We start from the raw sequence: 19,054 nt of genomic DNA on the forward strand, positions 1-19,054 counted from the left end.
ATCATATAGAGGGGTATTTTCTAGGTTTCTGATAAAGGATTTAATACTACTTCTTATACTATGCTATGAATAATTTTGTTTTCCTGCACAATGTCGATCTCAGTTTAATTATTTTAGTAGTTTATTTGCAAAGAATGCATGCGAATGGTACACAGAGTTACGTCGAATTTTGTGAAAGGATAAATGAAAGAAATTGAAAATTTTTTGAGATGAATCGCAAAATTCGACGAATGATCTAGTCAGAAAGCGAACATAGGGGAATACTTTTTTTTACTTATCCGTCCGTTTCCTTCACTATCCATTCCTGAAACGCGTCGTTATCGTCGTCGCGAATTCAATGAACCGAGAAACGAAGAGTACCGTTTAAAAAGCGCACTTCGTCCGGTATAATGTTAATTTTCACATTCGTGTTAGAGGAGATCACTTTGTTTTTTTGAATATCCATTAATCTTCTAGTTTTGTTTGCTCTTTTTTCATTTGCTGAAGTTTGATCTTATTTGCTAGCGTTGCTTGTATGCGGACATAGCCTCGAGAGCCATGACGTGGCTCGGATTCGCACTTATAATGATTGATGTTAAGGAAAATGAATCGACCACACGCTTACCTGCTTGGCCTTGCGGTTCATTGTCCATCTCACGTCCAGTGCTACGTGATACTATTATACAAATTAAATGCTACTTTGAATTTTTCTTTTTAATACGCTCCATCGGAGTGTAATTGATGTTTGCAGTGACGATCAGAAGTTCAGTCGTTTTCTTCCATTGAACGGATATACAGGATGAATCACTTAACTTGATCACCTTAATTATCTTTGTTATTCGTACCAAAGTTAGCTGGCATCGAAAGGGTTATAACAACAGCAGTAATAATTAATTTTCTAAATGGAAGATTTTGGGAGATTTTAAGGTCCACTTAAAATATTTTTTAATTACCTATAATTAGGTATTCTATTAGTGGCATTATTAGGAACTACACCAGACACCATCAGGAATTCAGACGATGTCCAAAATTTAAAATAATGACGTTATAATTTTTATTGATTGATTTTTTTTTCTATCGTGATTAACGTCAGAAGTAATTGACCGTGACTGCAAAGATTCGCAATTATAATTAACTCAAACAAATGAAACGTACCCCACACAAATTAGTAGCACATTCGACAATCATTATCATAAAAAAGTATCAGAGAAAGGTATACGAGCACTGATCATTGTGGGGTTTGTGTACTATGCCTCGGAGGAATCACGTACAAGCTGCGTACAAGTCTCGAAGCTGAGTTTGTTGTATTTTCATCAGAATACATGCAGCAAGATTCGTGAGAAATATTAACGAAAATTGATGATTTTCAGAGTTGCACCGAACCACCGAGTTCCTGGTGTTCAACGAACGGCAGCTTCCGACACAGCGACTCCTCTTTGTATCCGGACTCGTTAAACCAGGAGACATCATCGTTGACTGGCACCACGAAAGTGGAATTCATCATCGGCTCACCGACCAGACGATTTCGACAAAGCTCTGTCTGGCCACATCGTTATTTCGACAGCATAGATTCCGCGGCCATGTTAAACGAGAGTCTTTTGACCGATGAATTTTCGCTTCGTCGTGGCGAAGCTCTCGCCGAGTGCGATTCGCTCGAGTGTCAACCGATATCAAACGAGAGCTGAGCCACCGAGTTTAGCGTTTGCCGAATCGCGTTATGTTTAAAGAATCTTGATATGCGTTATTTTCTTGAATGGAATTTGAAAAATTCTTTCTGCTCGAACAGAGGACGGTATTGAACGATATTGTTCTCTTTAATTACTTAATTATCTTAATTAATATTCTGAATAAATTAAACTGTTTCTGGATTTTTATGAGAAACATGGAACGCTCAAGCTCTTCTTAAAAGGTAAAAATTATTGCAAGAAGTATTGAAAAATTGAAACATTTTAACTAAGGATGATAGGATAACTTTATTCAGCAATCTATAAATTAAAACATTAGCGAATAAAGTTATTAGTGTATCTAATATAATTTTTATTAATCTGACAGAAAAGGGGGTATACGAGATGTAGGTAATATTTAATTCTCTTAATACAATAATTGGAAGATAGTATTCTGTAGTAATAATCAGTATTGTGGAAACTAAAAGAAGAAAATAGAGTTGACTTAATTTGTACATATAACGAGAAAGATTTATAGATGTATTAAGTTTGAATGAATTTATAAACAGTTTTGAGAATCTAAAACAGAAGAATAAAGAATGTATTTTATATTATTTGGATAGGCATTAATTTTAATCTTTGTGATATTTACAGATGTAAGCTTAGGTTTTACTCTCTGCAAATATTCACAAACATTGTGGATCCGAGTGATTGGAAAATATATAATTTTTCATAATTTGTTATAAAATTTGTACAATATATTAGCGAAGAATTATGTACATAGCAGGTTGAAAATATCGAAGTGTTTGAAATTCAGCATTCAGTTTTTAAGAGTAGACATTATTCGAAAATAAAAAACAATATTTCGTGTCGTTCAGATTATTTATATTGTTCGAATAAAAAATTATTTGTTATTCATAAATATGCCAAACTCTCATTTTGTACAGTTTCTCTTTTAATTTTAATAATTATTAAAGACAGATATTCAGAAAGGAAGCAGAAATATTTCACAAAAGAATAAATTGAACCACTTATAAAGGAAACTAGATAAAGAAGCATAAATTATAAAAAAATATCAAGATTCTTTAACATACAATAAAGCTCTTCACTCTAAGGGATTAAAACAGGGATTTATATAATCTTCTTGTCAGCATTTTTTTTAAAATCTTATTTTGCATTTTGTGTGCATTTTCATTTTACAGATTGTTTTGTATCCATTTTACGTATTTCAGACGCCGTGGAATTGTGTCTGTATGTTTTTCAACTTAACAACTAACAAAACGTTTGCTTTTATTTGTTCAAATATCTTAGATGTTTGCATTATAGAATGGAAGATTAAACATGATACACCGATGTGTGTTCATTTGCAGTACATTGATGTGTAAAAGTTTCGAGTGAAATTTTCTTTGTATCCTTTTTGTTTTAGCCTTTCGACGAATGAACTTAACTTTTAATCGATCCGGTTGAAATCATTGTAATCCGAGATAATGGTTGTGAAATTTACTATTTTCTCAATTTTTTACTTTGCTTTTTTTGTTATGAATGGAGACACTGTCGGTGAATGAACAATAAAAGTTGAGGATATTTAAGTACACTTTTGATCAAACAGTTTCTATAAATATCAACTAATAATTTAATGCATTACCATTCTCATTGCAATGTATGATATCTCATAACAATTCGTTAGTCATCTATATTTAAAAAGAAGAAAGAAATGGTTATTTTCAATAACGTGCAATTGTTTCTATGAATTAAGCGTTACTTATATGGATTTATAATATTAATTTATATATTATCATAGTTATTTGATACCTTGAATGAACAAATTAAGAAACTGTATCAGCCTTCAATTTGAAAATGAATAGAAATATTTATTACAGAATATTAAAATATAATACATTTTATTTTGAAAAGAAGACTCTACGATTATTCGTTACAATTGAATATATAATATTGATGTATATTAAAATCGAAAATAATTTCTTTAAATGATTTCTTTTTATTATTATCATTATTATTATCGATCCAATAAGTATTCGCTCAACTTTGATGAATATAAAATGAATCTTTTCTGATTATGTAATATAGAAAAAAGAAAAGCAATCATGTATACTTAAACTTCAAGAATGAGTTTGTTCGACAAACTTTTGATTACTTGATAGTTATTTCTAATCGACCGTATAAATGAAGTTTTCTTTTTATTAAATGTATATTTCAGTGCATGTTATATATGTATCTTTATATCTTAAGACTGCACCTATCAGTTGATATGATAATTGTCTTTGTTATCGTCGAACTGTTTTTTCTTTTTCTTTTACGGAACTAACTACGTATCGGTATAATGAAATTAATTTAATATTTATAGCGTTTACATAACAAGAAGAAATGATATTACGGCCGTTAGCACATTCCATGCTGCAAAATCAAAGATTAACAATCTTGTATTCCACGTTAGCATTTTGTACCTTTCGTTAAAACTTGCGTTGTGATTAATGTAACTTATTTATTGTGTGCGTGTGAAACGTAATTCGATTTTGTGCGTACTCTTATCGTCCTTAACAAGGGACATTCGTGGAACGTTCCTTTCGAACAAAAATCAAATACATCCCTTGGGACTTCATCTACGATTTTAAATAGGGGAAAACGAGACGAAATAAACATTTGTGTGGGTGTAAAGATTGCCTGGAAGCTTGTTTAGAATCACACATATCACGCGAACTGCCATAAAAGAAAACCGTATCTTCATTCGTATTCATCAATTCTAGGACTTAACAAGCTGTCGGATGAAAAATCCTAAATCGTAACTCATCTCTAAAGATATTCAAAGCATTCCTTTCTAAGAAACATTTCTTCTGTCAAGAATTTTTACTAACATTTTATATGAAGTACATCGTTCCCGATTTTGTATGTTTCAAGGAATTATGAGGTGAATTTTAGTGACATGGATTTACATTTTCCTGGACCAATTTAGTGACTGGCATCGTTAATTAGATGTACAATATAAAGATATTAGGTTGAATGGTATTACTATTGTATTAGTAACGCGGGGTAGCGAATTGGAAGTTTGGACATTGAAATTTTAATTATTTGAAATAGGAATAGTTAATTTTTGAGTTTCAAAGTTTTAGATTTCGAAAGTTCCAATTTTAAGCTTTGAAACTTTGAAAATTCAAATTTCAAGATTAGAAAATTTTAAGGTTCCAAATTTCAAATCTTAAGGATCCAGATTTCAAGCTTGAAAATTTTAATTTTCCACCCGACATATATTATTAATATAATAGTAATGCTGTCTAATTCTTCTTTTCTTTTCTTCTGCTAATTACTCAGTTACATTGCATTTGAGGTGTCATAGCAATCAATGTGTTAACTAATTAAAATATCAATACCTCTTACAAGAACTGTCTACTTTCTCTTCGGCAATCAACATGCTAATATCAAAATCTAAATAAATTGTTTCTTTAAGAAAATTATTTCAAAACTAACCGAAGTCCTCCGAAAGAATAGAGAAAGAGAGAGATACGTATGATAGCTGATCGAAGAATAAAAGAAAGTGAAGTTTAATAAAAAAACGGACGTGATTTTAATCCTAAACGTAGCATGTTTGATCTATCGTTAACAACTCGACGAAACACTACGTACCACACAGTTCCTTGCTTCAACCAATTTCGTTATTTATACAAAGAGGAAAAAGAAAATTATGAAAAAGTAAGGGAAATATAAGGTGGCGACTACGAGAACATCGAGCTTGCGTTTAATCACGTAATCAAATGTAAAGAAAGAGAAAATGCGCGATACTTGTGATCAATATATAGCCGAGCTCTCGTATAGGACTGACAGACTTTACTTATATATATATATATATATGTATATTGTATTATTGTTTTAGTGCCTAACTATTTTTATGCGACTAGAAGATACCAAAACCGAAACAGTGCGTGACTTGTCGCGACGATAATGGTGGTTTTCCTTTTTTATTTCTGTCGTCGCGATTCGACGAAATGAAAACGAATATACAGGATGTTTCATAAGACGTGGGATCAATTTTAGCCATAAACTTTCAATACAAAATCAATGAAAAAATTTTTTATTGAATTTTTTATCAAAAGCCCCATCGGGGATTTAGGTACTTAACCATTGTTCTGAAATTTTAATTTTGAATTAGTTAGAAATAAATTTCAATTGCAGTTTATTCAACTTAATTTTGAATTAAAGTTAAATAAAATTCTGATCCCCCATTAGTTAGTCTTACACACAAGTTACAGTGTTTTGTCTCTTTAATAAATTTCAAGAAATCTTTTACTTTATAAATAAAATAATTATTCAGAAATAGTGTTTCTAGCGGCATCATAAATCTAGCACAAATTGTAACTCGATAATTCCTATTAGCTGTAAGTAATATAAAATCTAGATCATGATTGACCCAACCACCATTATTCGAGGGTTGAAATGAATTACACTATAAACTTTCAATTTATCATTCAGAAATATTAAAATAGAAAATGGCCAGAACTTTGAAGGGAACTCAAATAGAATACATATTTGTATGAATTTTTTTCATTGGTTTTGTCCTCTACGTTGGTTATTAAAATGATTCTTATGTGTTATGAAATATATTGTATATGTACGAATAAAAAAAATGCTCAGATACCAATAACGAACGTTCGTGCACACAGCCGGCGGACAAATATCGTGTGCCGACTGGAGGCTATTATTTTTATACATTTAATTAACGACTGTGAGAACGAGAGCGAAGAGAGTGTTGTGAGCGTACCGCGTTTGACGTTAGCAGCTTCCTTTTCTTCTCGATGATAGTGATTTTATCGTCGTTGTATTATACTTTGATTTCTAGGCTTACAGAATCGAGCCAAGCCATTAAGCTCGGTCTCGTCGATGAGTTGTTGGAAAAAATTTGATCGCACCAACTGGACGATATTTGTATATGTACATACGGTACGGCATTTGTGAATTATTTAAAAGTTAGATGAAATGTACAGGCGAATCTGTGTAACGATATCCGCGACAATGTGATCCGATTAATAAATACGATATTACGTATTCAGGACGGTTTTTAATTTTCCTATTTGTAATATTTTTAAATTAGATGTTCGCTAATGAGCAACATATTCGTAGCTTTTAACTTTCGTTATGACATGATTTTTTGAATTTATTCAAAATTTCATATTTTCTTTCCTTTTACTTTTGTTACGTCCAAAGACCGAAAGGAAAAGTTATTTTCAATTTCGTTTTGTGATTTATGTATCTATTGTTACCTATCTTCAGGTTATTAATATTTATTTTCACGATATCTTGTCAGGTGATACGTTTGACATGTATTACATTTAAATATTTATCAAGGTTACTTTTATTTCGATTTTATAATCTAGTAAGTAGTCTATTATTCGAGTACGTTTTATCTATATTTACAATTTAATTTCAACCTTTCCTCTAACAATATTTATTAGTTAATATAATATTTTTACATTTTTATTACAGTTTGAAAAATTTTAATCAAATATCTCCAATTGGCTATTTCAAATTACAAGTGTAATTTTCATGGTATTTAAAATCTGTTTCTTCTTTTTTTTTTCATTTCAAGTTGAATTAAATTCATAGTAATCAGAATGATACATCTTCATATAGCAATGAAGTACATGTTCACCTAGATTGCTGTGGGGTCAAACGCGGCCGACACGAGGTCGTCCATTGAAATTCAACTGACTTAACCCGTCATCGTTGGAAGTCCGGGTACGAAACTTCCGGGTACTTCATTAACGGATAAAGAAGGGGAAGGACCTTGCAGAGTTCTAAGGAACTCGTGATATGGCCGACAAGTGAGGCTAACCGAGACCCGCTGTGAAACATTCTTTATTTACCTGTTCATTCTTTGCCCATGATAGGTCCTTAAGAGCGAAACACGCGGAAAATGCGAATCAGGACGAGGAAGAGGAATATGATCCTGCCGTGCATCGTCCTCCGGGACCGTTGACTTCGTAGGAACTTATATTTCATTTTTACTTTGTTCGTTTTCTTCTTTCCTTTTTTTATTAGAATAACTTGATATTGCAAAATGTATTGCTTCTGCAGAAAATGAAAAATGGAATTAAATTGTTGTTTTTCTTTTGTTTTTTTCAAGAACTAGTTTGACTTACTTAGATTTATTGACAAGTAGAATCATAGCTAAAGATACCCAAATTCCATTGTGGTCATTCCTCATTATTCCTAAACATGTCTAAAAATTTCGACAAACTTTATTCTGCAAGGTCAGAACTATTAAGTGTATAACTTGTTATGCAAATAAGACTGAATTATTTGGGGAATAGATCAACAGGTACAATAGATCTCAGACAATATTTTATCAATAATCTTTTTATAGGCATAAAAAGAAACACAAAATTATATGAATCATTGGTTCCGTGAAATATGTGATCATCGAAGTGATCATCCACTTTGATAAATTATATTTGAGTTCAATTTTAAATATGGATTTCTTATTAGTATGCAATGCGAGCTCTGAACGTTTCTTATCTTCTAGATGAAATCGAGATCATGTACCGGCTATTTCTTACGTCCTCTAACTTTTCCAGTAGCTTGAATAACAATTTTACTTTATTACTTGAATTTGACTTACAGTAGACTCTCGTTATATTGCCCTAGATAGGGTGGAAAATTTTCTAAACTTCAATTTTCAAGGGAAATAAAATTGTATCATTTTTGTAGACTATGATGGTGAAAAAGTAGCAAATTTGTATGAAAGTTAAATCGCTCACGTGGCAATATAACGAGAGTCCACTGTATTTAGTTGCTAAATCCATATTTTAACCCTCTAGGGATAGAACCGAGTCAATCGTAACCCAGACCTTCGAAACAACAATATATTTACTAAAATTATACATACAAACTTTTAATTAGAAAGGGTTCATAATTAGTATAGAACGGCTACTACAGGATGGCCACATTATAGCATTAATTAAAATTAATATTTATTTTATTAATTCCACATCACTTATAAAATCTTACGAGATCCGAATGAAATTTATACGAATTATATACCCACATTATTAATGTTCATTATCGATCATTAAAATCATTCATTCATTCAGCTTCAGTTTAGCAATTTAATATCACAAACCGGAAGCATCAGATTTCACAGAATACGCAGAGACCTTTGAATTGACCTCATAAATAAGTTTCAATGTAGCTGATGAAACAAATAAATTGATTAATTATTGATCGATTCGGAAAATTCGTTTCAGAGACTTCGCTACGTTGATGCATTTATTGAAAAGCGCGCTCGGAAATGGGATACTATTTTTGCCGAATGCATTCAAAAGAGCTGGCTACGTAATGTCAATAATCTGCAGTATTTTTATGGGTCTGTTGTGCACGTACACGGTCGTACTGTTGGTAAGTAATTGAAACGTAACAGGAAAAGGAAAGTAGGGACTTTAATAAGAATTAAATGACACGGTTGCACAAGATATTATATAATTAAGGGAAAATCGTTTCAAAGGTACCATGAGACAGAATTATGGTGTTTGAATAATTTTTCTTTTTACATATGTTTTGTATCATCATATCATAAAATCTGTAGGGTAGTTTTCACCCCTGCGCATGGTAAAAATTACAAATTTCCTTTTTATATAAAAATACATTCTTTTTATTCAAACATTTAAATTTTACTCATACAAATGAAATATCCTATTTTAGATTTAACATAACACTAGAACTACCGACGTTTAATGCACACTTATTTTTAAATTGAAAATAATGTAGATTACTAAATAGACAAATGATGAAACATAATTTAATACATATATTCATTCTTTATCGCGATGATAGCCAATATACATTTCAACCAAAATACCTCGATAAAATTTATAAATTAAAATAAGAAACTGGAAACCGGTAATTTTTACCCCTTTGGTAGTTCTCGTGTTAAAACAGTTTGTTGCACCTGGAACCTTATCTAAAAACAAGTTCTCTGAGAGCAGGTGCGGTGCTCTCAGCTGTTGTGCAGACGTTATCGCATACCGATGCTGGATTTCGCCAAAACCGTGGAAACATCCTTTGAAAGTGGTCCCGAAAACATTCGAAAGTACGGGAGACATTGTGGCATCTTCACCAATGTGATCGTATGCTTCGTGCACTGCCAAGCAGCCGTGATATACATTCTTTACGTGTCCAGCTCGCTTCAGCAAGTGAGGAACGAGTCGTAAGGTTCTTTTTCACTGATCAAGGCCTCTGAGATTGATTTTCTAAGAAAAACGTCAGCGAATCGACGATTTGAACGATACTGATCAATGCTATCCTTCACTGACGTTTTATTTTTCTCGCTTATGAAGCTGAGGTCGCGTCTGAATTTTAAGTATACATGAAATATACAAATGTAATTTTTTTTAAACAATATTTTGTCGGTTATAAAACGTGAATACCATTTGTGTGAAAGAAGAAAGTATAGAAATTTCCTAAAATATTTCATACTTGTGCTATATTTTAACCCCCTTGCACCGTTTAACTTAAATAAACACTAAATGGAAAGCTTAATAAAAAATAATTAAAGTTTTACATATGAAAAAATTGAGTGTAACAGCTAATTACAGATAAAATTATAAATTTGCAAATAATTATTATTTGAAAACTTTATATTTAGAGAGATATAAAAGCGAAATTAAATTCACTAGCGTTTATTATTACGTATAATGAATTAAAACTCATCATTAATTGTTGAAGTTTTAAAGTGAATTAATAATGGAATTTCCGGTTTCGAATTACGAAACGTTAAGCCTTGGTTTTTCTCCATTAAACGTATTTTACTTCAATCAATTCGTCGATGCATATCGAAAGGACGTTCTTGTGGTTACACTCTTATTCCTCCAGCATTTACGAAATCACGAATAAACAATTCTGGCAGAAGAAAAATTATAGTTTCTCTTTTATTTAACGTTTAATTGTAAATGACTTTATGTAATATTTTCTTCTGGGGATGTTAGTTTGTTGATAATAAATATTATTCTTTTTATCTAAAGTGCAATTGATGCTGTTATCAGTTGCTTTTTGTGTTTATTAAATTGTTTACCCTAAATTACATAAGAGATAACATTCTACTATGTTTATATAATTTAACTTGTCAAATATCGCGAGAAATTTTAAAGAAATTTTAAACACACAAATATTTCTTTTGTCAATTTTTAGATATTTATATTTCCTTAGAATACAAAATTCTTGTGTTCATTGATTTGTTTACACTGAATTACATAAGAGATAGCATTCCACTTTGTTCGAGCAATTAAACTTGTCAAACTTTGGGAAACGTCTTAAAGGAATTTTAAACTCATAAATAATTCTTGTATCAGTCAAGATATTTATGTCTTTTAAATCAAATTAGAATTAACAACCTATGTTTAAGATTCTATATTACCTTTTACAAATAAAATAGAATGTAACATACAAATTATTTATGCAGAAAGTAGGTCAATAACACAGAACATAAAATGATTTTTCAATAACACTTCGCTGGTAATTATCTAAATATGGCAAGATCAATTAAGTCCATTGATTAGTATTAAAGATATCATAGGTTCTGATTTTAATTTTTCTATGGTTCTATTATTTTTAATATAAATTAGATAAAAAAAACCATTCTATTCAAAAATGATGCAATATACAGTATATGCAAATTACTAACAATCTTATCAATTTTTCAGGTGATCGAGTACTTCACCGGGGTCGAATTGGACGTGCGCGTCTACATAGTAGTTGTTTTCCCTTTCTTCTGCGGTTTTGGTTTCCTGCCAAATCTGAAGTACCTGGTGCCTTTTTCCTTGATCGGCTCGGTGTTCATACTGGTCGGCCTCTGTGTAACGCTCTGCTATTTATTGGACGATTTTCCTGATCCTGGAAGATTGAAACCATTCACACGTGTTTTACCTATACCCTTGTACTGCACCATATTTATGTACGCCATGCATAATGTGACTGTATGTTTGCCTCTTGAGAACACTATGAAGAATCCTCGACATCTGCCTTACCTGATAACCGGCAACATGACATTCATCATGTTCTTGAATGCGATATTCGGATTCCTTGGTTACAACAAATATATGGATGCCACCTGTGATACCGTGATTAAGAATCTGCCGATTGAAGAAAAGTGAGCTACCATTTCATTATTCAATTAATATTTGTATAGATACATCATAAAATTAATACTTTGTTGGTCGTATATTTAATTGGGGGAGGGGGACACCGATACTTTCTCAGGGGAAAGCATCTTTGCTCGATGCTGTACATCGACCGTCAAAGTACTTACTAAATGCACGTGTATTTGACATCATATCATTTTCAGCAGAGTATTGCAATTGAAATTCTTTTATAAATGTTGGTATTTATGGTTTGTACGATGGGTTATGAAAAGTGATTCACTTCGCTCAATGACGTTAATTTGTGAGTAAAATGTGCATTTTCTGAGGAAATTCATGAATATACAATTCAAAGCGTCAAGGAGATACCTGGAAATATATGAAACAATATAAAAGTATTTGTTCTTTAAATTTCTTTAATTTGAATTCGAATTGATACTTGCAATTGAGACACGAGACAAATTAGACACAAAGAAATTTTGTTCTTAAGAATATTTCAACTAATAACGAGACTTTGTAATTTTGGAAAAATAATAATCGTTCCAGGTTGCATCGCGTTGTAAAAAAATGTCCAAAAAACAATTACGCTTTGGTTTCTTAAGCGACTTATCTTCCTCCTAATGTGAAGTTTCAGTAGGAATTATCGAGTAAATTGAATCGCCTTGTAAAAAGCACTATGCATACTTCAAAGTATTGATCTTTCAATCTGATCGACATAATGGAATTTAGAAAAAAGCATAAGTTAATATTTTGCAGTGATTGATAAGTTTCAAGTGCGCAAATTCTATCGCGCATGTACAAACCTTTTACCGCTAGTCTATGAACGTATTGTTTCAGTGATAATGGTTAGACACTGTTTACTTTTACGTAATGTAACATTGCCAGTTCATTTTATCGTAGACGATAAACAGTTTGTGTAAAATGATATATGATCATGGTTAACTGGAAAGGAGATTTGGAAAAAGATTCCATTAGTGTGATGCTAGACTCGAATAGTTTCCTTATCAAACGCAGACTTTGTTTCCTGTTTAATCAGAGTGATTTTTAATTGAATAATTTAAGTGTTTGTTCATTCTCTCACGACTGCATATTTCGCAGAATCTATGAATCGAAAAGTTGCAATTTTATATATTTTTATTTATACTTAATAGGGATTATTGATGGAATTATATTTTAAAGCTTCAATTAGCGTACGCTTCTTTCATAGTAATTTGAAGTAATTAATAATTTTGATGGAAAATTAGAAATGAAAAATCCTGTTTAATCTTTTGAGTCTCATATTATCGTAAAATTTTCTACGATTTATACAGCTATTATTAACTATTTAAAAGAATTAACCATAAACCCTATAATCCCTTACAGATTGATTGCAGATATTACACTCATCAGTAGATAAGTAGTATCGTTTATCGTTTTAATTAATGATACAATTGTGTACGTTCTAATCCCATAGATTATTAATGGACTTACATAAGATAGCAAATCACGAATAATTGTTTTAAATACTTAAAAATTGATCTAACTGAATGAACTAACTGTCATAGAAACGATTTACAATATCGAATATTTTTCGAAAGCAATTCTCAAAGGATTGTTTCACACGTCGATTAATGAAATCTCTTTGATCATAAATAATCGTCCTACAATTACAACTGTATACGTTTATATCGTTATAAAATATAACAATAAAGAGGATGGCCTGAAATCCATGCCCTAGATGATCTTTTATAAAAGCAGATATCATATCGACGTCGCCTGTAATCATCGGATCGCATATTCAGACAGAACGTCATATACGAGCTACCTTGTGATTTTGATTTCAGTGAAATCATGATAGGACTGATCGATATCGAGGGATTACTGAAATTAATGATACTTATTGCCTTTACTTTATTGACAAAAATTCAGATAACGAGGATTTCAGTAATCCCTATCACAATGATAGTCAAGTATACTTTGTATCCAGCACGATTTTTAATTTCTCTTCAGATGATTAATAGATGAGGAGTTCAGAAATTTGTTATTTGGAATTGACAAGCGATTATGTTAAATGTATTATCTGCTGTAGTGCCTCGCTTTACAGTAATTTTCCATTTACAGTATTCTTGGAACGCCTTCTTTTAAGTTTAAAAATTAATCCCTACAAGTAGTTAAAATATTTTGGCAACTAGTTGACAACTAGTTTTTACCACAATTTTACCACAAGAAAATAAAAAATTTAATCCAGATAAGGGAAGAGGTTACCTGAATTCAAGTTTATTTGAAATAAATTTACAATTTATGGAATGGTAATAATTGTGTATAAAATTTGTGAAATATATTTATTTGCAATGCTTGAGAATTTCATCATCAATTTCAAATTTCATTCAATCTCAAAAGAATCATTCATTTATTTTTATAAAGAAATTTTATAATTATTGCGTTTCTTTGATTTATTAGATCCATGAGATGTCTTATTTGTAAATATTACTAGTGGCGTGATCATTATTTTCAAACTTTTAATTTCGTTTTTTTAGGCTTCAGAATTATTTGCAAATACTTGAAAATTTCATCGTCAATACAAATTCCAGTTATTTGTATAAAGCAATCTTATATTAATTACAATTCTTCGATTAAGATCCATGAGATGTCTTATCTTTACTAGTGGCATGATCACTATTTTCAAACTTTTAATTTCCTTCTTTTAAGCCTTAGAATTATTTGCAAATACTTGAAAATTTCATCATCAATTTCAAATTTCAGTTATTTGTATAAAGCAATCTTATAATCGCGATTCTTCGATTAAGATCCATGAGATGTCTTATCTATAATGTTTACTATTGGCGTAATCACTATTTTTCTCGTGATCATTTTTAATTTTCTGTCTTTGGACTTTAGAATTATTCTATTTTATTGATCACAGATTCGTTAACCCGATACGAGTTTAAATGATAAAGATCCAATTTAATACAAAAATTTTCTAATCACGGACGTCTTTCGTGTTTCTATTTAATTCTTTCTCTGTGACGAAATAACATAATCTTTGGTGTGTTTTCTATTCAATAAATCTTCTAATGAAGATTTCAGTAATTAGAATTATTTTCTTTTTCTAAACGTAATTAACTGAAAGCAGAACTAAAAATAGGTTCACAATTTGCAGTATTTCATTTTATGGAAATTATAATTATTAAAAGTTCAATGAATAAACCTAATATTTACAACAGATTGCAAATGTTTAAACGAGGAGAAAAATCAATCATTTTCCAGACGAAATGTCTCTACGAATGCAAAACACAACTGTGCAAACGATACAATCTTTCTCGTATCGTGATGCCAGTCACAACAGTAATTCTTAATTACTAATAGTCTGAACCGATTCAAAGAATATAAATCAAGACGCATTGTTGAAGATGCAGTGTAATTAATTTTTCAACCTTGCGACATCTCGACAAATCGTATCGATTAATTCTTATAGTCATCGATTCGTCCGTTTTATCTGGTATGTAGGCCGGGTAAATTCGACCCTAGAGAATCTCAGTATCACTATTTACACGTGTTCATCACACGATCATTATCGTGTCAACTTCCTTATCTATCTACGTTTCATTATTTGTATATGTATAAGCACGTGTGCATGCGCTACATTCCATTAAACGTTCTCCACTTTTGGTTAATTTCATTTGAAATTAAATCTCTTTTCCATTGGCGCCTGTCGATGATCAATTGATCTTGATCGAAACAGACGTTCGAAGAAGCTGAAGAACCGTGCCTCGAGGCTTGAAGCTGATATAGATTCTCGTCACTTATTTCGAGTACATTTTCACGTGACTTTCGAAGTCATGATTTTTGTCTAGCGTGATATTTACTATAATAGTTTTCTTGGACGAGCTATTTTTTGTGACCTACCTTAATTCATTAATTCTCAGAGATTGAAAATGTCTCATCTTCAAGATAGTACTTTATATTATAAAACATATTATATTATACATGGAAATAGGCAGTTAAGTAATTAGTCAATTAATTAATTGTTACCATTCCAGGCTCGCGCAATGGATCAAAATAATCATTTCTCTGTCCGTGATGTGTTCGTTTGGATTAGGTTATTACGTGATAGTTTCAATACTATGGCCAATGATCAAGTCGAGATTTGAAAATTATAATTACAGTGAGATAATATTTCGTTTCTGCGGAGTAATTGTACTCTGTAAGTGAAATTTTAATTATAAATTATAATATATGGTGTAGGCTTCCCTCGGGAAAATAGCGATATAGAGGAAGCAGAAATTCTCGGAATCCTAATTTTGAAAATATTAATGTTAAAAGTAATTTAGAAATAAAATAACATAATTTTTAATTATGAAATCTTATAAAATTTAGTAAACAATTAAGAAATATGAATAGTAATATAAATATCGATTCAAGTTCTAAACATTTAAAATTACATTACAAGATTACAAGTACATTATAAAATTTCATGGCTATCAATTAAATTCTCAATCCGGTATTTATGGATGGCGAGACTTTCCTTATTGACTTTCTTTAAATCTTGGGGTTCCCTAAAGTTCCCTTTCACCTTCATGCAAATTACATATTACCTTATTCATTGATTTTAGTTCTCGTTGCCATCGCAGTCCCAGAAATGGTTCCTTTGCTCGGATTTTTAACAGCCTTTAGTATAACCACAGGCATGCTATTGATTCCTGTATTAACAGAGACAATGACAAAATGGCAAACAGCTACAAAGTACCTTTTAGCAAAGAATGTCAGTATTTCCTTCATCTGGATAACATTAATGGTAAGTATTCGACAGATAAATTCTATTTTATAATTTTAACGATATTAAAGCAATCGTTTATTTTCTCGGAATGTCAACGTTAAAATGCAGTTGCATCAGATTTTCAAAGCTGGTGCATTAAATTATAATGTTTCGTCACTAGGTCGTTTATTATCAATAGTTTGTTTTGTCTTTCATGATTACGCGAATTAAGTAACGAAGATACACACCTACTGACTGTGTTGTACGCAATAAAGTGTGTTACATGTTGCTGAATTGCCTGTTTCTTTCAGTGGATTATAAAACGAAATGTGAAACACTTGTAATTTAGTTTTGCGTAAACTCGGTTCAACGTTTAAGCGTATGCATAAATGAAAATTGCTTCGATATCGGTTTCACTTGGTCATTTCGTCATCTAACCACTGTTCTGGTCGACTCGTTGTAATTTAAAGAAAGAATTACAAGAAATTCTCTAACTCTCGTCTGAATTGGAAACATTACAAAATTGAAGAGGAAGTGATCTTTTCCAGTCGAAATAATTTAATAAATAGACTAACAAATTGGTGTATCCAATGTTAGAAATATGATTAGTTTTTTATTTAAAAATTCTTACATATACAAATATTCTTATTAGTTTAAATAATGAGGGTTCTATTGCACCAAACGAAATTTAAAATTCACAGCCACTGAAATGTTAGTAAAATGAATTATTTCAAACGGTGTTAGAACTAATGAAAACGAGTGCACGAGAAACACTTTGAAACGTTTCCATAGCTCATTCAGTAATGACATTTTTTTACATATTTTTAATTGCATCGATAACTTGCGATAATTTCCCAATATTCCCCACAGACAGTAGTCAAGTAAAATACCTATCTTCCATTAAGATAATGTATTTTACAGAAAAAATGTTTGATTTTATGAATTTGACAGATTTTTGGAGCTATTGAAAGTATGCAGTCCATCATCAGGGAATATGGCCATGTGAAAGAGAAAGGCTGCTGATTGAGTATTAATTAGTGAAAATCGAAACTGTAAAATCAATTCTGCTGCTGCACCTGTTTCTGAAATTAAAAAGAATTTTGTAATGACTGTAGAAATATATGTTTCTTGTTATAATTTATAGATAAATTTTCGTTCTTATCATTCTTTGTTTTTTACCATTTGTAATTGTAAGACTAACAGAAGAAACCTTTTAAAAAAGCTAGAAAAGGTGCTAATTATAGAAGAATGTGAGTAAGTAAAACATAAATACATACACACAGATTTTTTATTTTGCTGCAAACAACATTAATAATTTAATTAAAAAATTAAGAAAAGATTGTATAAACCAGATATGTAGAAAATTAAACAAAAATGCATTCGATGAAAACTTCATTAATACAGAATATGAAATTTCATTTTTTTTAATTAAAATATTTTGTCCAATTTCATTTGCATGTTTATTAAAAACAGAAAACAGTATACAACGATATTTGCAACGGATACAGTTATATCCTTTTTCTGTTCACAGTACATAATGGGTTTCTGCGAATTAACGGAGATAATTACATCAGCATAATGGAAAAACAAATTGTAATTGCGGAAGGAAGTTTTTGTGTAGATGCGGTGACGTTGTCCAGAACTAGGAAAAACAATCTAACCAATCATTATAACTGCGGAATGTTATTTATACGATTTATTAATTCAGTATGAATGATTTATCGATTGTACTCATAATAATGCATGTGTACTAACTGTTCATTTATTGAAAATTAATTCATAGAATATCTTAAATTTTAATTTTCGATATTTGTTTGACAGAAGCGAAAAATATAGGCGTGGAAACTTTAAGCGAAGTTTCTTATCGTTCTTCCATTTAGAACGCTTTATTTGTCAAGGAAGGATCTCGTTAACAATTAAGATTTTTTTTCTCAACACTGTGTATTTGCTGCTGCTTATGATTAGAGGAGTGTTAGAATGAGTCATCAATGGCAATATACATAGATTTCTATAAACGAGAAATGAATTTTATTTATGACAGAATTAATACGAAGATTTAAGGTATTCAATACGTTTGCATCCTAAAAGAAATTAGCACTGAAAGCTTTTAAGCGTTCACCGCCACAGTAGAAATAACCATATCTAGTCAGACACGCGATAAGATAGATTAGGAAAGATATTAAACATTAATTTCTTAATACGATGCTTCATTTTGGTATTTCACATTATTACTGTAATTTTAATGTTATCCTAACATTTCCATTTCTTAATTATTTAATTTAATTAAATTAGTAGTGTTGATCACTGTCTTTAGGTATTTTAAACAATCAGAGGGTTGAAAAACTGGAAAATTCAGCTATAATTTAAAAAACATCCTAAAAATCATAAATTTCATGATTTTAATGAATTTTGTATCCCTCCCAAAAAAGTATCTCTTAACCATGGATCCAATAAAACTGCTAAATATGAAATAATAATTTTCTGGCTATTATTTTTTCTGTTACAAAATTTAAATTTGAAATTTCAAAATTTCAAAA

The 19,054-nt window shown here is 30.6% G+C and overlaps 2 protein-coding genes across 7 annotated transcripts in view; both read left to right on the top strand.

Moving 5' to 3' along the window:
• LOC114874319 (putative uncharacterized protein DDB_G0277255) overlaps positions 1-6,700 on the top strand; it is a 69,578-nt gene extending 62,878 nt beyond the window's left edge. For all 5 annotated transcript variants that reach the window (XM_029183501.2, XM_029183500.2, XM_029183499.2 and 2 more), the window contains one exon: positions 1,350-6,700. In XM_029183501.2, the coding sequence (XP_029039334.1) occupies positions 1,350-1,664 (315 nt within the window). In that variant the 3' untranslated portion in view covers positions 1,665-6,700. The remainder of the gene's footprint in view (positions 1-1,349) is intronic.
• A 2,212-nt stretch (positions 6,701-8,912) lies between these two features.
• Positions 8,913-19,036, top strand: LOC114874321 (proton-coupled amino acid transporter-like protein pathetic). Of its 2 annotated transcripts, none has more exons than XM_046284939.1 (5): positions 8,913-9,047; positions 11,348-11,793; positions 15,802-15,965; positions 16,375-16,556; positions 17,469-19,036. In XM_046284939.1, exons 1-5 carry the CDS (start codon positions 8,913-8,915, stop codon positions 17,538-17,540), a joined length of 999 nt encoding a protein of 332 aa, XP_046140895.1. In that variant the 3' UTR covers positions 17,541-19,036. The 2 variants fall into 2 exon arrangements, with proteins under 2 accessions (XP_046140895.1, XP_029039340.1); XM_029183507.2 differs by lacking the exon at positions 8,913-9,047 and adding an exon at positions 9,704-9,855.
• Positions 19,037-19,054: the final 18 nt, after the last annotated feature.

The sequence above is a fragment of the Osmia bicornis genome, chromosome 3, assembly GCF_907164935.1.
Source record: "Osmia bicornis bicornis chromosome 3, iOsmBic2.1, whole genome shotgun sequence".
Lineage (NCBI taxonomy): Eukaryota > Metazoa > Arthropoda > Insecta > Hymenoptera > Megachilidae > Osmia > Osmia bicornis.